General features: G+C 39.8%; 1 protein-coding gene and 1 non-coding gene across 2 annotated transcripts in view; one reads left to right on the top strand and one right to left on the bottom strand.

Moving 5' to 3' along the window:
* Window positions 1–26052, bottom strand: part of Cbl (Cbl proto-oncogene) — a 76128-nt gene that overhangs the window by 38350 nt on the left and 11726 nt on the right. Inside the window, 1 exon segment of the mRNA XM_036193537.1 lies at window positions 16047–16294. Coding sequence (XP_036049430.1) covers window positions 16047–16294 — 248 coding nt within the window.
* LOC118588185 lies at window positions 14909–15015 on the top strand. Its single transcript, XR_004945574.1, has one exon. It is a non-coding gene; the product is annotated as a U6 spliceosomal RNA (small nuclear RNA).

The following is a 26052-nucleotide window of genomic DNA, read 5'->3' on the forward strand; positions in this document are numbered from 1 at the left end:
ATTGCATCACAAAGCCATGTAAGAGAGCTACAGAGGAGATTACACTTACTGACAGGCACAGGAAAGTACCAGATGCTGAAGATGGATCACACATGAAAAGAATATAGCAGTCCCCAGTTCTCATGAAAAATCTTGTTAATTCAGTAGGCATGGAGGAACTGTCCTAAATTAAAGGGCTGTTCTGGTCCTGTCTAAAAAGGGTTAAATGAATCAAAGTACTCAAGTAACAGCACTATTCTAGAACAAAGCTGAAGAATGTTTATAAGAATACAAAAGTGGGCTGGAGAGATGGCTCAGAGGTTAGAGTACTGGCAGCTCTTCCAGAGGTCCTGAGTTCAATTCCCAGAAACCACATGGTGGCTCACAACCATCTATAATGACATTTGGTGCCCTCTTCTGGCCTGCAGGCATACATGTCAGCAGAACACTGTATGTATAATAAATAAATAAATCTTAAAACAAACAAACAAAAATACAAAAGCATCTATTTTCCTACAAGGCAAAATTAACAACCTGGCATCCAATCAAAAGTTACTAAGCAAAGTGGGGCCAGATGGCACACACCTTTAATCCTAGCACTCGGGAAGACAGAGGCAGAATTATCTCTGTAAGTTCGAGGCCAGCCTGGTCTACAAAGGGAGTTCCAGGACAGCCAAGGATGTTACAGAGAAATCATGTCTTGAAAGCCACCACCCCCCACCCCAAAAATTACCAAGCATGCATACAATGAAGCAGGGAAATATTACTCTTACCCAGAATAAAAATAAATGGATAGATTTAATTCCATGAGTGACACAGACGGCAAAGTGAACAGATGAAGATATCAAAATAGTTATTCTAACTATAGTCTTTGAATAAAAAGTTAGGGCAAGGCCCAATGTGTGGCACATGCCTTTAATCGCAGTGCTCAGAAGGCAGAGGCAAATGGATCCTGGTGAGTTCCAGGCCAGCCTGGTCTACATTGTAAGTTCCAGGACAGTCAAGGCTATGTCTCAAAAGAAAAGAAAAGGAAAAAAAAAGGCTGGGCAGTAGTGGTGCACACCTTTAGTCCCAGCACTTAGGAGGAGGATCTTTGCCTTGGCCAGCCTGGTCTAGAGAGTGAGTTTCAGAACAGCCAGGGCTACACATAGAAACCCTGTCTCAACAAACAAACAAACAAACAAACAAAATGGGGCTGGAGAGATGGCTCAGTGGTTAAAAGCACTCTTCCAGAAGACCCAGGTTCAATTCAGTTCACAATTGTCTCTATCTCCTGTTCCAAGGGATCTGACACCCTCACACAGACATGCATGCAGGCAAAACACCAATGCACATAAAATAAAGACTCAAATCCAGAGCCTAGAGAGATAGCTCAGCAGATAAAGACACTTGCTGTACAAGCCTGCAACCTGAATTCAATCTCATGTAAAGATGGAAGGAAAAAAATGATTCTACAAAGTTGTTCTTTTTGTTTGTTTTTCGAGACAGGGTTTCTCTGTAGCTTTGGAGCCTGTCCTGGACTAGCTCTATAGACCAGGCTGGCCTCGAACTCACAGAGATCCACCTGCCTCTGCTTCCCAAGTGCTGGGATTACAGGCGTGTGCCACCACCACCCAGCCCAAAGTCGTTCTTTAACATCTCACAAGTGTTGAAACAAGCCCTTCATATCATGCACATGCAGTAATAATAAATACAAATTTCAAAAAAATCTAAATTCAACTTCAAGAGTTGAAATAAATTTAATTTTTAGAAGTATATGAATGCAATAGCTCTCAAGACCCTTTTAGACAGTCTGAAATATTAAAATTACCTTCATTATAATGTTACTCATCACATGACCCACATTTTCTATTGTAGTGACATCTGCATTCATAGCACCCAGAAAACAATGGATAAGACTGCCAGTTCCGGAGACTGAATCGAGACAAAAGCACCAAACTATACATGAAGTCAGCAGCTGTGTTCTTTACTATGACTTATAAACACACAATACATACATTAAATTTTTAAAATTCCCTTAGTGAAGTAGAAGTCCTTAATAATTACTCCTATTAAATCTACAATGAAGAGCTTTTAAAAAAAATTCTATGTGACAGATTAAGAAGAACAGAAAGTATTTTTGTCACAACATGGTTGACCTTAGGAAAAGCACTTATGCAATGGTAACATTAATGCAAGCTTTTTTCATGAGCCACTTTTTCCTTAAAACCATTTAAGTCGTTTCCAGTGTGCAATTCAGAAGCACAGTACATCAGCAATCTCATATAGCCACCACCACTACGCATTTCCAGATTGATTTGTTTCCCTTCCTCCCTGTTTCTTTTATAATGCTTATTTCTTGATAATTTTATTCATGTATATATGTATTTGACTTTCCTTATCTTTTTTATTTATTTTTTTGAGACAGAACATAATGTAATTATGTATCCCGGGCTGGCCTAAACTTGTTTTCTAGCAGAGAATAACATTCAATTTCCCTGGTCCTCCTGCCTCTACCTCCTGAGTGTTGGGACTACAAGTAGGTGCTACATGCTAGTAAAAATTTGTGCCAGGCAGTGGTGGTGCACACCTTTAATCCCAGCACTCGGGAAGCAGAGGCAGGTGGATCTCTGTGAGTTCGAGGCCAGCCTGGGCTACAGAGTTGAGATAGATCCAAGACAGACACCAAAACTACACAGAGAAACCCTGTCTCCAAAAAAAAAAACAAAGAAAACCTGTTTGTTAGGACAGGCCCTAGCCTTGCATTACACGAGCTTTAAACTTGCAATAATACTCCTGCTTCAGTACATCAAGTGCTAGAGTTTGTGCTTCCATGGCCATTTCTAGAACTTTTCATCTACTCTGGCTCTATACCCATTGAGCAGTAACTGCCTATGCTCCCTCCTTTCATTCCCAGTAACTCTATTATACCTGTCTTTATAAATTTGCATTCGAAATATCTCATAAGTAAAATCATAAAATATCCCTCTGTATTTGGCTTATTTCAGTTACCAAAATATCTTCACGGTTAACCTGTGTTGTAGCTTGTATATGAACTCCACCCCTTTCTATGGGTGAGTATTTAACCTTTCTGAGCCAGTGAGATGGTTTGGACAGAGGTGCCTGTGCACAAGACCTGAGTTTGATCTCAGATCTCTGGATCCCACAAGGTGACAGGAAAGAACCAACTGCTGAGTTGTGTGTGTGCATGCACACATACAGAGTAATACAAATGTAAATTTTCTTACAGTTCTATTCAGTATGTTAAGCATACCCCTCTCCCCATTCCTCACTCCTCTTTTTTTCAGCCCTCCCATTTTCCGTTCCCACCTTTCTGCTAGCGTCCCACTTTTTTCATGTAATATCTCCTACATGTCTTTGTGACTATAGAACATCTAGGAACTACAAATGAGAGGAAACAGTGTTTGGCTTTCTAAGGCTGGCTTAACTCACTAATATTGTCTCCAGTTGCACTCATCTTTCTTGAAATGACATAACTTCATTCTTTATAGCTGAGAAAGTTTCACCATGCAAACGGCACATCTGCGTTATTCCCCGTTGCTGTACTCCTAAGCTGACCCCATAACTCAGCTCTTGTGATGGTGCTGCAGAACACTATGCTCAGGAATCTCTGTGATATGCCTACCTCAGAAGCCTTTGGGCACACACCCAGGAACAGTGTACTTTGTACACCAATATTTCATTTATCCATTATCTGGGGATAACTGTTGGACTTGTCCCACCTTTGCTTGTCATGAACACTGCTACAATGAACACAGATCTACAAATACCTGACCAAGTTCCTGCTTTCAGTTCTTAGAAGTATATGTCTCAACTTCTTGAAGAACTTTTCTATATGGTCACTCAGTTTTAATACCCATTAGGGAAGCATGATTCCATTCTCTACATCCTCATCAATATTTATTACTTTCCTTTTCTGATAATACATATCCTTGTAGTGGATAGCCATCCCAGCATTGGCCTGGAAGTTCCAACCCCCATTGAGGCTTCGGTAATGGTCACGCCCACAAGGCAGGGCGGAGGAGGAAGCGGAAGACCAAGGATCGGGAAGAGGTCGCTCTCTTGGTTCCCGGACTCTGGACGCTGGAGGTAGACTGAGCAGAGTTCTCCAGAGAACACGACCGGACTGCACTATACCCTTGCTAGACCCTGTAACCTACCCCCTCATTTGTAAGTACCCCACAAAATAAACCTCCCTTTTAACTACATGGAGCGGCCTTAATAATTTCACCAATATATCCTAATGAGTGTGAAGTGTTACTTCATTGTGATTTTGATTTACATTTCCCTAATGGCTGATTATAACAGACATCTATCTTTTCATGCACTTACCGGCCAAGTGTGTATTATCTCTGAATATAGGTCCACATAAATACTTTAATATTGTGTGTGTATGTGTGTGTAAAATCAACCTCAAGTGTTGTTCCCTGGGATCTATCCATCTTCCTTCCTTCCTTTCTTGGAGACAAGGTCTCACTATGTAACCCAGGCTGGCCTCCAAATCAGAGATTCTCTGCCTCCTGAGTATTGTGATTACTCAATACTACACTAGGACCAGGATATCTCTACTCTGCCAGCCCTAGAATTTTTTCCATAGATATTGGGAATTGAAGTTGACCAACTGAGTCATCTCTCCACTCCCCTTCCCTCAGAAAATACTGTCTACTCTCAAGGCTTTGTTTTTTTGTGGTGGTGGTGGTGGGGGGGGTTATTTGTTTGTTTTTAAGATTTTAGTCATGAGTGCTCTATATGCATGTACAACTCTATGCCAGAAGAGGGCATCAGATCCCACTATAGATAGTTGTGAGCAACTGTGTGGCTGCTGGGAATTGAACTCAGGACTGCTGGAGGGTAGCTAGTGCTCTTAATAACTAAGCCATCTCTCCAGTCCTATACTCCTAGGGCTTTAAAGACCCTCCTGACCCCAATTTTTTTCTCTATTCTATGTCTCCCCCTCCAAGTTCCATATCCAAATCAGACTGCCAATTGTTTATTTAACCTCTATTTAAGTGGCTCATAAAATTTCAAATTTGGTCAGGTATGACAGTGCATGTCTTTAATCCCAGCTCTTGGGAGGCAAAGGCAAATGGATCTGTGTGAATTACAGGCCAGCCAGTACTACATAGTGAGACCCTGTTTCAAAAACAAAAAAAAAACCAAAAACAAAAAAACCTCAAACGTACACATCCCAAATGAAACTCTTGCTTCTTCCCATATGTATATCCTAAATTCTCTGCCATACTAAATGTGACGCCACCATCAGAGTTTATGAAACTAGAAACCCTTCTCAATTTTGTCACCTTTTACTATACTCCACTTGTTCAATCTGTCAACAAGTCTTACTAATTCTAGCTCTAATCCACTTCTTACCTATTTTTCTTTCAACTTCCTCCTCCCTTGTCTACTTCCATTATTGCCACTGCCACAAATTTTTATCTCTTTTACAGACAGCAACTGATACCATCATTGCAAAATACCAACCAGGTCACATGTCTTGCCCCTGTTTAAAACCTTTCTCAATGGCTTCCTACTGTACTATTAACTTGCTCTAACTTAGAAATCTATCCAATCCATAAGTCCTAGGATGCTACTTTAAAAATAACAGATTTTGCCCACTTTTTTGTATCTATCTCTCTTCCACTTAAAGCTGGTCATGATCATCTCTCTGTGAGGTTGAAAAGACAGGCACATGTTCCCACCCCCTTTCCAAAATGCAAGAAAAACATCCCCAATCTAACTAGATACCATTTCCCACCAAGGCCAAACTCTTAGAGATAGTTGTAGTTCATTATCTATCAGCAGCACATGTTCTAAAGGGTGGCAGGAAAGGATTATAGGTGTACAAACACTGTCCAGTTTGTGAAATACCACAATGCCCCTGGAGGATAAGAAATATTCTTTAAACCAGGTGTGGTGGCACACTCCTTTAATTCCAATACTCAGGAGGCAGAAACGGGCAGATCTCTGTGAGTTCCGGGCGGGGGGGGGGGGGGGACACTTAAGGTCAACAAGGGAAGGGTCTCTATGTTGCTCTCTGTTCTATCTTCTTCCTGGAGCAGTGCTACTACAAAGTACTCAATACTACTGAGTACTTAGCAGATGAGTGTTCAGTTAGGTCTGAATTTTTCCAAATTATACAGGATAAGTAAAATTTTGATAACTTAAGTGTAACTAAAAAGGTAGGATAATTTACAAGTATAATCTACAATAAATGTTTTAAAAAATCAGTTACACTCTATAACCAGCCCCTTTCAACTTTTATTCAGGCATAATCAATTATTCTATACCAAAGTCAAAACCATAAGGGTGCTGCTGACACAGCACAGTGAGAAAGCACTTCTCTGCTAAGAACCCAGCACTGGAAAAGCAAACCACACAACTGAGAGTCAGGCCTCTTGCTCTAGCAGCAGCTCCTAAGAAAGAGAACCCAGGTTTCCTGCAATGTGGAGGTCACACATGGAGAGTTGAGAGCAACACTCCAACCCAGCAGTTAGCTGTCACCAAGGTTACACCTTTCCAAAGTTCCACAAGGGGATAAATTTCTACTTTTGTGTAAGCTATTCAAACTAGTTTTTGATGAAAAATTTTTTACAGCATTTCACTTAACTAGAATTCTCCTATCCCTCAAAGAAAATCAAGGAAGGATAGAATACAAGTCTGTAAAACCTTTAAGAGTAAAAACAACAACAACAACAACAAAACTCAACAAACCAGAAGCAGAGGAAATCTTCCCCAACCCAATAAAGAGTATCCAAGAATTATATTTAGCCAGTAAAAAATTACAAAGTTGCCTCCAAACATCAGGAAGAATGTCTACTCTTGCCATTTCTACTCAACACAGGTTCTGGCTGACATAAATCCTGCCAGCATAATTAGGTAAGAAAAAGAAATAGAGGTTGGGTATTTAGCTCAGTGGTAGAGCGCTTGCTTAGCAAGCGCAAGGCCCTGGGTTCGATCCTCAGCTCTGGCAAAAAAAAAAAAAGAAAGAAAAAAAGAAAAGAAAAGAAAGAAAGAAAATAGGCAAGGAAAAAGAAGTAAAATTATGTGTTTGCACATAGCATGATCTATTTTTCTAAGAAAAACATTGAACAACTGCTAGACCAGCAAAGTTGCAGAGCACAAGAACCATGTACAAACATCAATTTCACTTCTATGTATGAGCAATAAACAGTCTAAAACTGCAGTCATCAATGAGTTGAACCAAAGTGCTATGGAATGATCTTTTTCTACACTATGAATACGTATTACTCTCATTGGTCAATAAAAAGCTGACAGGCTGGTAGATGGGCAGGAAGTTAGGCAGGAAAGCCAAACTGAGAATGATGGGAAGAAGTGGGGTGGAGTCAGGAGAGAAGCCAGCCAACCAGACAATCACCCAGGAAGCAAGACATGCCAGAGGACGGGTAGAAGCCACGAGCTACAGGGCAATACATAGATTGATAGAAATGGGTTAATTTAAATGTAAGAGTTATCTAGTAACAAACCTAAACTATTGGCTAAGTATTTATAATTCATATTCAGCCTCTGAGTCGTGGGCCCCCGTGGTCGGGACAGGAAATGTCTGTTTACACCAAGGTTAAAAAATGTGCACAACTGTTAGTACTTGGATGGGAGACTGCCTGGGAATAATAACGAGTGCTGTAGGATTAAAGTATATATGATGTGAACAATGAAAACTACAAAGCATCACTAAAGAAAGAGAGGTAAGCAAAGGAAAGAAGGTCCATGCTGGTGAATTCCAAAAACTTAAAAAGTACAGTACATACAAACTGAGCTACACATTAAACACAACACCTATCAGATGTCTACATATTCTTTTCATTAAGAAACTGACAGCCGGATCCTAGATTATAGATGAAGTCCAGGTTCTTTGAATATTCTTACTTTTCTCTATTTTTTTAAATGAGTATTTACATTTCAAATTATTGGTTTAAGAAATTTTAACTATGTATATATACATGGGTTTTCACATGTGAGTGCTATGTCCACAGAATCTAGAAAGGGTGTCAGATACCCTGCATCTGGAGTTAGAGGTAGTTGTGAGCCACCCAACATGGATGCTGGGAATCTCTGGTCCTCTAGAAGAGCAATGTGGGCTCTAATTGCTGAGTCATCTTTCCAGCCACAACTCACATTTGATGATTACAAACTTCTACAAAGGCACAATACAAGCTATTGTGGCACCAGCATCAGGACAGGTAATGTGGGTTAATGACAGAATTCAAAGTCTAGACATAAATCCTTACATTATGATCAATTTTCTTTTGAGAGCAAATAAAGTACAGTCTTTTTAACAAATGGTATTTTGACAGAGGGATATGTATATGACAAGGAATAAATCTGGACCTTTACTTCATAGAAGAAAACCTACAATAAATAAATAAACGAACTCATAATCAAACAAAGAACTAAAATATAATGAAAAAACAAAACAAAACAAACAAACAAAAAAAGCCATTATCTTTTTTTCCCATAGCTGTTAGTTATCTTTATGGCCTTGAATTAGGCACTATATAGAGGAAAGGGAGTTTGGAGACAGGGTCTCAATCTGTAGCCCTGGCTGTCCTAGAATTCACCATGCAGTCCAGTTTGGCCTTGAATTCACAGTAATCCCCATGCTGTAGCTTCCAGAATGCTGAGGTTAACAAGCATGCATCACCACACTTGCTTGGCTTAAACCATGGTTTCTTAAAAGTCCAAAGTACTATTTAGACTTCATCAAAGTTTAAATCTTTTGTTTCAAAAACTACTATGAAAGTGGAAAGACACACAGAATGAGAGTAAAATTTCATAGTCACTTTTTCTAGCATATGTGATATGATACTAGTTTAGTAGCCAGAATTTTTATAATTCAATAGTAAAAGGAGAACACAATTTTAAAATGAACAAAAAGAGTAAGAACCACGGGAGTCTCCATTATTGCAAAAGGTAAAAACAAAAAGGTAAGGTCAGTAATGTGGTTAACTCATGCCTTTAATCACAGTACTCAGGCCATCCTGATCTACATAGGAGACCCCGTCTCAAAACAAAAGCTAACAAACAACAAAAAGGCAGTAACTTTTTTTGGTAGACAAAAATGCTTTAAGCCTCTGACTGTAGAACTTGGGTGGTGGAGGCAAGAAGATCAGGAGTTAAAGGTCATCTTCAGCTACATACTGAATTCTAGGGGTGACTCTGAAAACCAACAACAAAGAAAAGGGATTTGAATAGACAGCTCCTTGGTTAAGGGCACTTCCTGTTTCTGTGGAGGACCCGAGTTTGGTCAGCCATATCAAGGCGGCTCACAACTGCCTGTAACTCCAGCTCTGGGGGATAAATAAAAACAAAATAAATTTTAAGAAGAGCAAAGGATTTGAATAGCTATTTCTTCAAAGAAGATACACAGGTACATGAAGACTATTCACTAGGAAAATGTATTTGAAAACCTCCAGTCACTGCTTCAAGTTCTGCAGATGGCTACAAGTAACAAGTGCTGGTGAGAAGTTAGAACCTTATTCCCATGCTAGAGAGGGTAGAACAGAGGCCTAAACAGTCTCAAAAAGTTACAATATAACTGCTCTACAATTTAGCAATTCCCCTCCTAGGATGTAATAAAGAGAAGTAAAAATAGCCATGCAAAAATCTGTACACAAATGTTCACAGCAATATTACTTATAGTAACTAAAAAGTGTAAACTATAATACTAAAAGGATCTAAAACATAATGTTTCAAACTCAGAGAAATGAACTACCAAAAAGAATGAAGTAGCTAGGAAGTGGTGGTGCATGCTTTTAATCCCAGCACACAGGAAGCAGAGGCCAGCCTGTTCTACAAAGCAAATTCCAGGACAGTCAGGGCTGTTACACAGGGGGGAAAAAAAAAAGAATTAAGTAGTAGATATAGTAGTTCATACCTGTAGTCCCAGCACACAAAAGGCTGTGGAGGACTTGAACATTCAAGGCCAGCCTGGGCTATCTGTTGGGATCTGGGATAGCCTAGGCTACAGTGTGCACCTGTCTCAGTTGGCTTCCCTCCCCACCTAAGAAGGAATGTATGGATACAAGCCATATATGGACAAATTGTAAAATCATGCTAAATTAAAGAAAACAGACACTAAGTAAAGGTCATATACATTCTATGGCTCCACTTATATGAAATACGTATTATATAATGTCCAGATGGGCAAATCTACAGATATAAAAAGTAAATACTGGTGACTAGGCTAGAAGAAAGCTTGATAAAGTAATGCTAATGGCTGTAGAGATTTCCTTTTGGAGCAATGAAAATGTTCCAAAATTAAGTTGTGGTAACAGTTGTATGACTTCGTAAACACAAAAAAAATGGAAATGTATACTTTGAAAAAAAGAGTTTGTGCTGGTTTGCTTTCTCCTGCTGTGAAGATAACCAAGAAAATGGAAAGAAAGAAAGAAAAAAAAAGCCAGGTGTGACAGCAAACATCTGTGATCCCAGCACTCAAGAGGCAGACACAAGCAGCATGTGGAGTAAAATGTTTATTTCACCTTCCAGCTTATAGTCAACCTGTGGGTCTCAACCCTTCCGGCAAACCCCTCTATCTACAAATATTTACATTCAGATTCATAACAGTAGCAAAACTACAGTTATGAATTAGTAACAAAATAATTTTATGGCTGGGGGTCACCGCAACATGAAGAACTATAATAAAGGATCGTTGCATTAGGAAGATTGATTACCACTATTGAGAACCAAAGGAACTCAAGGCAGTAACTGAAGAGGAGACCATGGAGGAGTGCAGGTTAATGGCTTGCTCCCCCTGGCTTGCTCAGCTTTCTTTCTTTCTTTCTTTCTTTCTTTCTTTCTTTCTTTCTTTCTTTCTTTCTTTTTTTCTTTTTTTTCTGAGACAGGGTTCCTCTGTGTAGCACTGACTGTCCTGGAACTCAATCTATAGATCAGACTGGCCTTGAACTCACAGAGAGTCACCTGCCTCTGCCTCCCAAGTGCAAAAATTAAAAGCCCCCACCACCAACAACCAGCTTCATCTTGCTTTTTTTAAAAATACAATTCTGGACCATCTACCAAGGGTGGGACTGACCATAGTAGGCTGGGCCTTCCCACATCAACCATTAACCAATAAAATTCCCCAGAGATTTGCCTATAGCCAGCCAATCTGATAGAGACATTTCTCAACTGAGGTTTCCTTGTCTCAGATGACTTTAACTTAGGTTAGGTTGATTAAGAAATTAACCACAAAGCTCTGTAGTATATGAATCAAATGTGTATCAAAAATTATTTTTAAATGTCTGGCACTGGAAAGATGGCTGGGTAAGTTAAGAGCACAGGTTGCTTTTCCAGAGACATGAGTCCAACTCCCAGCACCCACATGGTAGCTTTCAACTATAACTCTAGTTTCTGAGGGGGATCCAACATCCTCTTCTGACCTCTATGGGCACTGAATGTCTATGGTGCATAGACATACATGCGGGCAAAACACTCATACACATAAAATGAAAAATAAAAACAAAACCCAAAAGCCTGTAAGCAACCAAAAATAAGCCAGAAACCCACTCCTCATATTTGAGAAGTAAAAGAGAAAGAGACAGGCACTGATAGAAATAGTAAAGTTTAAAATAGAGGCAAAGGTTTTGTTTGTTTTTCTTTTTTGTTTTTAGAGACAGAGTTTCTCTGTGTTAACAGTCCTGGCTGTCCTGGAACTTGCTCTGTAGACCAGGGTGGCCTTGAACTCACAAAGATCCACCTGCCTCTGCCTCCCAAGTGCTGGAATTAAAGGCGTGTGCCACCACCGGCCAGGCGAGGCAAAGGTATTTGCTTATAAAAATAGTCTAGCCAGGAAGTGGTTGGGAGGCAGAGGCAGGTGGATCTTTGTGAGTTTGAGGCCAGCCTGGTCTACAGAGCAAGTTCCAGGACAGGCTTCAAAGCTACACAGAGAAACCGTGTCTCGAAAAACGAAACAAAACAACAAACAAGCAAACAAAAAGTCTAATTTTGGTAGTAACAAATTATATACTCTTTTATACAGTATATATTTATATTTATATTTATATTTAGTCATTGCAAGTGCATAAGAAAGTACTTATTTTAGCCAGGTCAAATTACATACTTCATGTGGTGCTGTGTATTAGCGATACACAGCCTGCTATAATAATCTATGTGTACTACATAATAAAAACCCTAATTAAGACAATAAAAGCCAGGGCTGAGGATGTAGCTCCTTGGTAGGTACCTGCCCAGCATACACAAAGCTCTTGGCTAGATCCCCAGCACCACATAAACTTGGCATGGTGGTACATGCCTATGATCTCAGAACTCAGGAGGTAGAGACAGAAGGATCAGAGAATTTCAAGGTCACTCTCCAATATGTAGTGAGTTTAAGCCCTGCCTGGAATATATGAGACCCTTTTCCAAAATGTAAAAGAACAGAACTCCCAACAACTCACAGTGAAAGCATTATTATTTCATTTTTCTGGATGAGGAAAGAAATCATATAGCTAAGAAAGATTAAAACCTGCAAGCTGGCTTCAAAGTCTGTCTACTTAGCCAGTGTACTATAACGGCTCTCAGTGACAACCCTCAGTCCTTAAAAGAAGCACACCAAATCCTGTTCAATGAGCTCTAAGAAAATGGGAAGCCGGGCGGTGGTGGCGCACGCCTGTAATCCCAGCACTCAGGAGGCAGAGGCAGGTGAATCTCTGTGAGTTCGAGGCCAGCCTGGTCTACAGAGTGAGTTCCAGGACAGCCTCCAAAGCTACAGAGTAACCCTGTCTCAAAAAAACAAAAACAAAAACAAAAAAAAAAAAAGGAAACTGTTCTAGACAACTGATTATCTGTAAGAGATAGTCTAGAGTCAAAACCAATCCTTACAATCTGACTCCAATCTGGATGTCCACTCATCTAACTCCAGTAATTCTAGACAAACCAGACTTCCCACATTCCTTAAACAATACAGTCTGCAGGTTCCTGCTACTATGTTAAAAGCTGACTTCTCTACCTAGAACAGTGGATCTCAACTTCCCTAGTGCTTCAGCCCTTTAATACAGCTCCTCATGTTGTGGTGACCCCCAACCATCAAATTATCTCGTTGCTACTTCATAGCTGTGATTTTGCTACTGTTATGAGTCATAAAGTAAATATTTGATATGTAGGATATCTGATATGTGACCCCTATGAGGGGGTCATTTGGTCCTGGGTCACGACCCACAGGTTGAGAATCACTGGCCTAGACTATTCTACTCATCCTTCAAAATCTAATCCAGATCAACATTTCCTGTGTCATCTCTGATGCCATCCAAGAGATAAAACTGCATTCTCACAGCAATCTGTACATATCCTATTAAATCCTTGACACATTACATTGTATTTCAGTATCTCTCTTCTCATCTCCTAAAATGAGAACCTAGTTTAAAATAGCTGACAAATACATTTTTTTAAATTTATTCATTTATTTATTTTGTTTTTTGTTTTTTGTTTTTGTTTTTGTCAGAGCTGAGGACCGAACCCAGGACCTTGCGCTTGCTAGGCAAGCACTCTACTCTACCAACCCGACAAATACATTTTTAAGTTTTGCTCCTTAATGACTTAAGTTGATTTTTAAAGCCAACTGCAATTCTTTGATCCCTAGTACTGGAAAAACGAACAAAAACAATATAAAATGATTAACTAGAGACTGAAACCAGGGCCTTGTGCATGCTATGAGAGTCTTAAAGTCTCATTTGCATATGTGCACATTATATCCATGTGTGTTCACTTAAGAGTGTGCATGTATACAGACAGGGTCTGCCACTGAACTCGGAGCTCACCACCTTTAAACAGGACTGACTATGAGCCTCTGGGTTCTCTCTACTCCTACCTCCTCCAGCACTGAAGATTTTTACCCACTCAGCCATCTCCCCTACCCTTAAGGTTTCATTTTAACAAGTCCATAAAAATCTAAACATTTAGTAGACTAAAACACACCTGCATGTAAACCGAAAGTAAGACATTTCTACAGACGGAATTTAGTCACTAGAAAACCTTTCCAAAAAGAAAAGATTAATATTATATCTGAATAATTTGTTATAGTAAAGGCAAAAATGATATGGCAAAAAAATTTTAAGATGGAATTGCCAAAATCTAAGTCAACAAAGCCAAAAGAGTAGGAAACACCATTCAGGTTACTAAGGGAATCATGCACAGTAACCTGTTAAAAAATTACTATTCATATTCAAGACACTCCTCAAAAGGAAGTTACTCTATCTAGGACTTGAGAAACTAAACCAGGAGAGCAGTAGTAAAAAGTAAACCAGGATAAGCTCTTTTAAAGTATGCATTTCCAAAACCAGCTCAGGATACACATAGGCCAGCCTGGGCTACAATGAGTCCACTCAAAAAAGAAAAAGTTACCCTAGCAAAAACATGGTGGCCCACAGCTGCAATCTCAGTAGCTGAGGAGGCTGAGACAAAATGATCATAGTGAGTTCTAGGCAAGCTTGGGCTATAAGGGGGAGTTTCAGGCTAGCCTCAGAAACACAGTAAGACCTGTCTCAAAATAACCAGGGCAGGGATAAGAGGACTAAATCACTTGCTAAAAAAACTCCGGGTGGAGAGCTGAAATATAGCTCAGCTGAACAGTACTTGCCTAGTACTCAATAGTCCTGGGTTCCATCCTCAGCATTTAGGGCAGAAAAGAACGACTGGAATTTATACTATCTGCTACAGATAAGTTAATATTTGTTTTCAACTGGATAAAACCTATAATCTAGTTTATTCCAGGAGGTATTTACAACCAAGCTAGTAACATGTAACATAGCATTTGGTGACAGGGCACCTGCCTAGCATGCATGGGGCCCTGGGTTCCACCTCCAACACCAGGGGAAGGCGGGTATTGTGTGTTTGCCTCTATTTATTCTAGTTAAAAATTATTCTTACACGTAAAGAAAATTTTAGTTCAATTTGCTTTATTTAAAAAAAAAAAAAAGTGCTCGCTTCGGCAGCACATATACTAAAATTGGAACGATACAGAGAAGATTAGCATGGCCCCTGTGCAAGGATGACACGCAAATTCGTGAAGCGTTCCATATAAAAACATAAATAAATAAATAAATAAATAAATAAATAAATAAATAAATAAATAAATAGAGGTTGAAGGAATGATTCAGCAGGTAAAGGAACTTGCTGTCAAATGATCTGAGTTCAATACCCAAAACCCACATGGTGGAGGGAGACAAAGAACCCTTTACCTATACACTATAACACACACACACACACACACACACACACACACACACCTGCATATGTGTAAAAAGCATTATTAAAATTTTTAAAATGCAGGGTTGGTGATTTAGCTCAGTGGTAGAGCGCTTGCCTGGCAAGCACAAGGCCCTGGGTTCGATCCTCAGTTTTAAAAAAAAAAAAAAAGCTGGGCGGTGGTGGCGCATGCCTGTAATCCCAGCACTCAGGAGGCAGAGGCAGGTGGATCTCTGTGAGTTCAAGGCCAGCCTGGTCTACAGAGCTAGTTCCAGGACAGACTCCAAAGCTACAGAGAAATCCTGTCTTGAAAAAAAAAAAAAAATTAAACACTAGACGCCTTTAATCCCAGCACTAGGAAGCAGAGGCAGGCGGATCTCTGAGTTGGAGGCCAGCCTGGATTACAGAGTGAGTTCCAAAGAAACCGTGTCTCAAAAATTAACATAAATAAATAAAATTTGAAAAAAAAAACCAAACAAACAAAAAAAGCAATCTCAAGCACTATCTTCTTTGCCTTTATCTGATTTGTGATTTGCCAATCTGCTGCAGCTTCTAAGATCTCATCTTTTCTCCTCAACCTCAGCTTAACCTCAACCCTCTTTCAAACTCTCATCTACACACAAATGTCTGCTATCTTTAGTAATCCCTAAAGGCTCTACTGCCTGCAATGTTTTTTCATGAGTATAAATCACTTTCTTTCATAGTTAAATCTGATCCAACAATGGCCAAATGCCTACCAAAACCCTTTATATCAAATGTGAGCTTTCTACTCCCATTAAAACAAAATTCAAAGCAACTCAACTATTTCTAACTTTACCATCTGACAGTCACAGACCTGAATTAATATTTGTGCAGTATTTCTCCATTACCTAGGCTGAGAATTCTCCTCATACATTCTTTCTTTTCCCTCCTTGAAGAGGCTTATAGTCTGCTTAGTTTTCTTCATCAAATTCTCCATGAACACCCTAAAATACTCATTTTCTCCAAGTGTCTCCATCTTCCCCTCATATCTTGACAAGACAGTACGTAGATGCTGGTAGGTGTCAGGCAGCAGGTCTAAGATATAAGGTGGGCTGTTCTTGAGCGCCAGCTTTGGGTTTTGACACAACCGCACCACCTGCAACAAAGGGAAAAAAAGGGCTATTATTCAGAGGACCTTAAGGACAGCTTTCCTTTTTAAGTTATGAGCTATGAAATATGTGCCGTTTGCATAAATATGAAAGATATGTGAGGATAATAAATTATCTGTAACCCAATGCCATAGGCAATCATTCTGTACTACTGGCCCTCCTACACAGATGGGTGGTTTTCTGAATTACTTAAGTTACATGTATGAGTGTGCATGTGCATGTGAGTGCAGGTACCCACAGAATCCAGAAGAGAGTCAGATCCCCTGGAACTAGAATAACAGGCAGTTGTGAGCCACCTTGCTGGAACCAAATTTAGGTCTTCTGCAATAACAGTATGCACTCTTAACCCCCTGAGCCATCTCTCCAGCCCCAAGCCATCTCTTCAAACTCTGTGTGTGAGAGGACTTGGGGAGTATAGCTCAGTAGCAGAGCACCTGCCTACCATACACATACTGTGAGTTCAACCCCAGAACCTGGGGCAACAAAAAACTCTCTGAAAGATTAATAGTACAGACAGCACAACCAGGGATGACGGTAGAATCTCCCACAAACGTGTGAAAATATGCCAGATGAAATAAAATACAGCAGGCAGGGTATGGTGGCATACACTTTAATCCCAGGCAAAGGCAGGTAAATATCTGAGAGTTCAAGGCCAGCCTGGTCTTAAAAAAAAGAAAGAAAGAAAAGAAAAATAAAATTTACTTACACATGTATAACTGACAGCTGACCCCTCAACAAAGAAAGAAAATTCCAGCCAGGGGTGGTACATCCCTTCAATCTCAGCAATTGGGAGGCAGAGACAAATGGATTTGTGAGATTGAGTCCTGACTGGTCTTCATAGAGTGGTTCAAGCCAGACAAGGCTACATAGTAAAAGACTATCTTAAAAAAATAAAAAAAATTAAAAAAAAGAAAGAAAGAAAGAAGAAAAAAAAGAAGAAAGAGGGGGGAAAGGAACGAAGGAACGAAGAAAGGGAGCCAGGCAGTGGTGGTGCACTCCTTTAATTCCAGCACTTGGGAGGCAGAGGCAGGCAGATCTCTGAGTTTGAGGCCAGCCTGGTCTACAGAGTGAGATCCAGGACAGCTAGGAAGTTAGGGCTGTTAACACAGAGAAACCCTGTTTGGAAAAAACAAACAAACAAAACAAAACAAACAAACAAACAAAAGCAAGAAAAAATAAAATTTCCCAGGAGTACAGAAGCAAACAGTAAGGACATGGCCATCCTGGAAGACATATAGGCTTGAATCTTGGAAGCCACTAAGGAACAAGAACATAAAAAGGCCTTGTGCCCAGCAACGCTTGAAAGTAACTGAGATGCCCGTTTCTTCCTAAGAAAATGAAAATGCTCTTTACATTACATACACCTATCACCTTTTATCAGTAAATTCAGAATCTCAGGATTTGCTGGTAGTTCTTTTTCTCATCTTTCACTTTCAAATTTCCTGAGTTTCTGTTTTAAGTGGGTCTCTTTTAAAATGAGATTTGTGTTTGAGGGGTTTGGCTGTTTTGTGGTTTTTTTTTTTCACTTTATTTTTATTTTATGTCTTTTTCCTGTATGCATATATATGCACTATGTGTGTGTCTGGTGCCCATGGAGACCAGAAGAGGATGTCAGGTCTACTGGAACTGGAGTTACAGCCAATATGCGGGTGCTGGGAATCAGACCCAGGTCCTCTAGAGCAGGAACTGCTCCTAATCGCTGAGCCATCTCTGCAGCCCTGCTTCCATTGTTTTGAGGTGTCATGGAGGCTGTCCTCCTTGCCTTTGTATCTCAAGTGCCAGGACTACATGAATATGTCACCACACTCAGCTCTTAAATCTAGATTAAGAGTCCAATATAACAACCTTTATTTCTAAATGGCCCATCATCTATTTCATACAAAAACTGGTCATCTGTATTTGTTCCTATTGTCTAATTTGTGCTATTTATGCCAATTATTCCCATGTCTGGAAAAGACACAAAGTCAAAAAGTCCAGAAACAGACCATAAAGACATAGACCTTGCCTCTGTGTCAAGGAAATAGCATTTCTCAAAAAAAAATTGTCAGGATAACTGAGTATCCACAATGGGATAAAAAAGAACTAAACCGCCAGGCGGTGGTGGCACACACCTGTAATCGCAGCACTCAGGAGGCAGAGGCAGGCGGATCTCTGTGAGTTCCAGGCCAGCCTGGTCTACAGAGCTAGTCCAGGACAGCCTCCAAAGCTACAGAGAAACCTTGTCTCGAAAAACCAAAAAAAAAAAAAAAAGAACCAAACCATCACCTTAGCCTATGCATACATCTCTGTGGATTACAGACCCAAATGTGGATGGCAAGTCTAGGGCACTTTATAGTGCACAAATTCATAATGAAGAAAGGCTGTCCCTAAACAGAACTATGAAAACAACAAACCATAAAGGAAAACATTATTTAAATTCTACTACTCAGGGTTGGGGATTTAGCTCAGTGGTAGAGCGCTTGCCTAGCAAGCGCAAGGCCCTGGGTTCAGTCCTCAGCTCTGGGGGAAAAAAAATTCTACTTCAAAAGCGGGGAGAGGCAAAGAAAAAAATAAGAAATAACTTCTGTTTAACAAGATATCATAAAAAAGTTGGAGCATGGTAGTATATGTCTGTAAATCACAGCACTTAGGGCATTGGTGTAGGACACCTGTGAGCTCAAGGCAGCCTGGGCTCCATAAGAAGATCCTGTCTAAAAAATAAAAATTAGGGGCTGGAGAGATGGCTTAGCGGTTAAGAACACCAACTGCTCTTCCAAAGGTCCTGAATTCAATTCCCAGCAACCACATGGTGGCTCACAACCATCTGTAATGAGATCTGGCACCCTCTTCTGTATACATAATATATAAATATTTTTTAAAAATATAAAAAATAAAAGCAAAAGAAAGACAACAGTCAAACAGTAATATCATTAACCAGTCAGAAGACACCTGCAGCATATACCTAGAGCATAGATCCAAATAAATATATGCAGGATACATAAACAACACCTACAGGTCACTAAGGAAGATAATCTAATACTCAAGCTGTCAAGATTTAAAACAGGATCCTTACAAAAGATGGTATCAATAATAAAAGACACAGATGGCACCCAACCCCATTACTCATTCTAGACTGAAAACCCTATAATCACAATCAGACAAATAACAAATTGGCCACACCAACCAATGGCAAGGAAACAGAGCAAAAGACACATTTAAATACTGCCTACAACAACTTAAACTGACACAACCAACTTGGAAACAGATCAGCAATACAATACTATCACGTTAATACACTCTGAACTGGGCATGGTGATGCACTTTAATCCTATCATCAAGGGGGCAGAGGCAGGTGGATCTTTGTGAGTTCCAGGCCAGCCTGGTCTACAGAGTAAGTTCCAAGACAGCCAAGGAAAAACTGTCTCAAAAAAAGCCAAAGTTTAAATAAATAAATAGATAAAATTTGTGCCATCCTCATAACCGCAAATATACATATGTAACAGTATGGGGTTTTTTCTCCTCCCTTTTCTTTACATTTAATTTTTAATTTTCTTTGATGTGTATGAATGTTCTGCCTGCATGTGTGTAAGACACTTTCATGTCTGGTACCCAGGAAGGCCAGAAGAGAATCTGGAATTATAGATGGTTGTTGAGTTTCCATATACTGGGATTTGAACCCATGTCCTCTGGAAGAGTAGCAAGTGACATTAACTACTGTGCCATCTCTCAAGTCTTCTGCTGTTGTTATTCTTTTTTTTTTTTTTTTAAGATTTATTTATTTATTATGTATACAGAAGAGAGCGTCAGATCTCATTACAGATGGTTGTGAGCCATCATGTGGTTGCTGGGAATTGAACTCAGGACCTCTGGAAGAGCAGTCAGTGCTCTTAGCCTCTGAGCCATCTCTCCAGTCCCCCCCACACACTTTTTTTTAAATAATTTTTTTTAAGATTTATTTATTTATGTATGTATACAGTGTTCTGTCTGCATGTTTGCCTGCAAGGCAGATGAGGGCAGCAGATCTCATTACAGATGGTTGTGAGCCACCATATGGTGGCTGGGAATTAAACTTAGGACCTTTGGAAGTGCTCTTAACATCTGAGCCATCGCTCCAGCTCCCTGTTGTTATTCTTACTGAGCTAATGTCTCACTGTGTAGCTGAGGCTGCCCTTGGACTCATGATCCTCCTGCATTAGCCTCCCAAGTGCTAGGACTACAGGAATTCTCTACAATGGCTTAAATGATATATTTTAGATGGCTATCTTTTGTTATTTTTAAATTATTCTTATTTTAGTTACATATGTATATATAATTAATTTTATTTTAATTACTGTATGTCTACATGCAGAGTTTAGAAGAGGTCATCGATGCCTGGTACTGGAGTTACAGATAGTTGTGAGCCATCATGTGAGTGGTGGGAACCAGACCCTGGTTTTTGTTTTACTTGTTTTTTGTTTTGTTTTGTTTTGTTTTGAGACAGGGTTTTTCTCTGTGTAGCCTTGACTGTCCTAGAACTCACAGAGATTCATCTGCCTCTGCCTCCCTAGTGCTGGTATTAAAGGTATGAACCACCTACCACCACCACGCCCAGCTAACATTTGTTTTATTCATTCTTATTTTTGAAATTTTGAAATTTCAGGCGATGGTAACCTTTAATCCTAGCACTCGGGAGGCAGAGACAGCAGATCTCTGTGAGTTAGAGGCCAGCCTGGTCGACAGAGCGAGTTCCAGGACAGCCAGTGCCACACAGAGAAACCTGGTCTCTAAAAACAAAGAACAAAAACAACAAAAGAAAAAGCAAATTTATTATATGGATGATATGTAACTGTCTATGAAAAGGAAATCTATAAGAATTAATAAAAAACATTAAACTATATAAACAATATTAAAAGTAATATTAATCCTGTAAACTGTATTACAGATGGGTATATTAACAGCAACCCTTGGTTAGGCATAGTGGTGCACACTTTTAATCCCAGCAGAGGCAGGTAAATCTGGTCAGCCAGGATTATATAGTAAGGCCTTTTTTTTTTTTTTTTTTTTTTTTTTGTTTTTTTGTTTTTTTTTTGGTGGAGCTGAGGATCGAACCCAGGGTGTTGCGCTTGCTAGGTAAGCACTCTACCACTGAACTAAATCCCCATCCCTGGTTTGGTTTTTTTCCTGTGTGTGTGTGTGTGTGTGTGTGTGTGTGTGTGTTGTTTATCTGATTTAAATAATAATAAATAAGTAAAAACCCAACCAGAACTCCTAAGTACTTTATAATATCTTAAAACATTTTAATTGTCATTTAAAATGAATGGCATGGATCAGGAAAGGTTGAGCATATCTGCAGTCTCAGTACCCAAGGTAGAGACAGGAATATCTCAAGTTTTAGGCCTGAGTTACCAACTCGAAAAACAAAAAAGTAAGTGCAAGAAATAAACTCAAAGGCTTCAGAAAGTCTCTGAAACTGACCAGATATCATGATCAGATGTTTTGCCACGTGGCTCGTGGTTTTTTTACCTGTCCTCCAGCAGCTGGCTGGCATCTCTCCTAATTCTACCCTTCTTCCAGTCATTCTCAGTTTGGGTTTTCCACCTAAATTCCTGCCCAGCTACAGGCCTGTCAGCTTTTTATTGACCAATGAGAGTAATACATATTCATAGTGTAGAAAAGGATTGTTCCACAGCAAGTACACTAAGTCCCTCCTCCCCACCAAATAAAACTGTAATGACTGTCAAGAGACACTCAGATGAATTAAGCTGCCTAAAAGAAACAGAGACCAACCAACTGAGCTACCTTGAAAAAACATTATCCAATCTGTTGAGCTGCCTGCAGGTTCCCAGATTTAGTGAACTGGAACCCATGCTGGGCTGGGCTTTGGTAACACAGCTATCTTTGAGTCATTTCTGCTCCTATAAGGAATCTAAGGTCACTTACCGCACCTCTGTAAGTGACCTTAATAAAATTCATTGGTTTGGGGCTGGAGAGATGATGGCTCACTACTTAAGAGCACTGGTTCTAAAGACTCTCCCTTCAGACTGCTAGCTAGCACCCACATGGCAGCTCACAATTTAAACTCTAGTTCTAGTGTGTACCCTTTTCTGGCCTCTATGGGCACCAGACACACAGACACATAAAATTAAAATTAAACACACATCAACTCATCGGTTTACCATGCTGGACTTGTCAGTTCCCTATCCGGATGAACAGAGGTTGGTGTACATTTCCTTAAGGATAGATAAACAGCATCCCACAACAGCTTTCAGCAGTGTTACCTTATAACTTAGTAGCTAATGTTTTGTACTTTTTCTGTTTGATGCTGATGGTTTCCTCAATTTGTAGTTTGGTGGGTTTTCTTAATTTGGAGACTTCTCACACAACTTCTTGTTAAAAATTTTTCGCTGCCTATTCTTTCACAGAACTCTTCTAGAATTGAATTATGGATACTTACAACTACATTCTATCTTTTTGTCTCAATACCTCAGTATGGAATTTTCCTCTTACTTACATTCTACTGTACTAATTCTTTCTTCAGCCTAATTTATGCTCCTAAATTTACCCACTGTCTTAAAACTTTCTATTACACTGGTGGTTAAGGGGCATACACATGTCATAGCATGTGAACAGAGATCAGAGGACAATTTTCAGGACTGGATTCTCTCCATCATGTGGGTCTCAGGGATCCAACTTTAGAACTCAAGTCATCAGGCTTGACAGCAAGTGCCTTTACTTACACTAAAACTAAAACATCTGGCCTGGCTAGGTGGCGGTGGAGCACACCTTTAATCTCAGCGCTCGGGAGGCAGAGGCAGGTGGATCTCTGTGAGTTCCAGGCCAGCCTGGTCTACAGAACGAGATCCAAGACTGGTGCCAAAGCTACCCTGTCTTGAATCCCACCCACCCCCCAAAAAAATCTGGCCAGTAGTACCTATTGATATTTAATAATAGGTTTCGGTGTCTTCAGTTCTAGAATTCTTTATCATTTCATGGTTCTTATAAGAATTATCAATTTAGTGCTGGGGACATAGTTCAGTGGTAGAACACTTATCTAGTATGTACAAGGTTTAGGTATACACACACACAAAAAAAAAACATTTGCCAACTTAGTTTTTAATTTTTGTTACAGATGAATAATAGGTATATTTTAAGTCCTTGATAATCAATTTCTGTATTCCCTGTGTTTCTATAAACAATGTCACCTATTGGTTTTCAGTTGCATCTTGTAATATACTTAGGAGTTTTTTTTGGTGTTTTTTTTTTTTTTTTTTTGGTTTTTTTTTGGGGGGGGGGTTGAGACAGGGTTTCTCAATGTAGCTTTGCGTCTTTCCTGGAACTCACTTGGTAGCCCAGGCTGGCCTTGAACTCACAGAGATCCACCTGCCTCTACCTCCCAAGTGCTGGGATTAAAGACGTGCGGCACGACTGCCCGGCCAGTTTTTTGTTTTGTTTTGTTTTGTTTTTAATTAAATGCTGGTCACTATATAAAAATTATAAACAATTTTGATTGTGATACTGCTATTCAAAAAGGATTACTTCTACTTCTACCAGTTAGCCAGACTACCAACATCAGGAATCTTAGATCATCTTAATCCAATACAGAATAACAGATTAAAGGCTGGGTTTCCTCCCCTATGTAAACTGATCTTTCTGTCTCATTCTTATTCCTAAAACTCAGGCCTTGTGGGAGCCAACCCAATTGTTTCTCAGGGTCCCTTTCCTGTTTTGTCCTCCTTGACATGAATGATTTTGACTCAACCACTTGGCTATCATCCAGAACTAGTAATTTTAAAGTTTGAGACTGCCTCAAACATTAGACTCAGTTCTTAAAGCTCAATTAATCGTTCAGAACTTTACCTCAAAATTTTTCACTTCCTAGAGCATTCTACTACACTGTGTGTCTCACAGAGCCTGAAACTGCCAGTGCTTCCTAGGTTTCCACAGCATGCCAAGTCTCAAGACCCCCAGCTTTGCCCCCATGTCAGCAGGAAGTAACCATGAGAGATTTCTACAACCCCCTTTGTCACGTACCCCTTTTTCTGAACTAAACTCTCCAGCCCAGGGGCTGGACTGCCCTTAAAAAATGCTCTATTATTAATTGTATAAGTTCTGCCCATGAACTTATGATAGAGTTAATGTTCCAAACTAACCATTTCTTTTTGATAAGTCACAATCATAGTATTCAGACACTTTTGACCATATTATGCCATACTAGCTAAGGATAGATTTTTTTTTAAAGATTTATTTATTTATTATGTATACAGAAGAGGGCGCCAGATCTCATTACAGATGGTTGTGAGCCACCATGTGGTTGCTGGGAATTGAACTCAGGACCTCTGGAAGAACAGATGGTGCTCTTAACCTCTGAGCCATCTTTCCAGCCCAGGATAGATTTTTTTTATGATTACACATCTGCTCCCTTTTGAAGACAGAGATATTCTAACTATATACAGCTATACCTATTAGATGATTAAACTAATCCTCAGCCTGCCCTCTATATAGACTATTGATTATAAATATATATTATAGGTACAATACTGATTAAATATCAATATTAATTATTACTTATCATTTTTTCAGAAATCTCCAAATTTAAGTTTATCTACATATTCACTGTCATAGAGAGAATGAAAACTTTTTTTAACTAAACTAAAAAATGGGAACTGCTGTGGGCCGCAGAAATATATAAGAATTCTGCTGGAGGGGCCTGGAGAGATGGCTCAGAGGTTAAGAGCACTCACTGACTGCTCTTCCAGAGGTCCTGAGTTCAATTCCCAGCAACCACACGGTGGCTTACAACCATCTGTAATGAGATCTGGTGCCATATTCTGGCCTGCAGTCATACATGCAGACAGAACACTGTATACATAATAAATAAATAAATCTTTAGGCGGGGCGTTGGTGGCACACGCCTTTAATCCCAGCACTCAAGAGGCAGAGCCAGGCGAATCTCTGTGAGTTCAAGGCCAACCTGGGCTACAGAGAGAGTTCCAGGAAAGGCACAAAGCTACACAGAGAAACCCTGTCTCGAAAAACCAAAAAACAAACAAACAAACAAAAACTCAGCTGGTTATGGCAAAGTCACTACCTGGAGAGATCAAGGATTTCCTCCAGAGGAAGCCAAATCCCAAGGAGCTTTTGGTGTTACTTGGCTTTATTTATTTATATATATCAGCTGTCTTCTGTTATGAAAATCATGTGTACCTTCATAGTTTTCCCAGTTGACTTTTCCCTAAGAAGGGCTAACAGTGTGGACTGATCACTCTCTGGACAAACACATTCCAGGTATTTGGAGAACAGACTCAGGAAAGGCTTTCTCTGGAATCAGGTATCTCCCTTAGCCACTTTCAAGGACTAGCAGTAATAACAGTCCACATGAAAGTCTCCTGATTTAAGGTGAATTCCACAAGGAGACACCGCCTAGGTCAGGTGGACCTTAAGTAATAGCTTTACACAATTTAGCTCAAACCCTCCTTTCTTACAGCCTTACTAACTTTATATACCTCTAACTCCTTACCTAATCACTTCTAGGAATATTTAGATAACTTTCTGTGCTGACAACTATGCTCAGCCAGAACCCCAGTTCAAGCCTCCCTGTAATTATCATCATTGGCAGCATCCAGCCAGGTCCATCCCCAGATGGAGGAAAGTACCTTACCAGAGAAACCTCTGTACTCTCTAAGAACAGACTTAAGCATCCAGGCTACCTACCTGTCTGAGAAGGCCTGACGGATGTGCCAATTAAGCTTTACTTCCTCCTTTCCCAAATCTTACTAGTTCCAGATCT

This window comes from Onychomys torridus, chromosome 7 (assembly GCF_903995425.1).
Source record: "Onychomys torridus chromosome 7, mOncTor1.1, whole genome shotgun sequence".
Classification (NCBI taxonomy): Eukaryota; Metazoa; Chordata; class Mammalia; order Rodentia; family Cricetidae; genus Onychomys; species Onychomys torridus.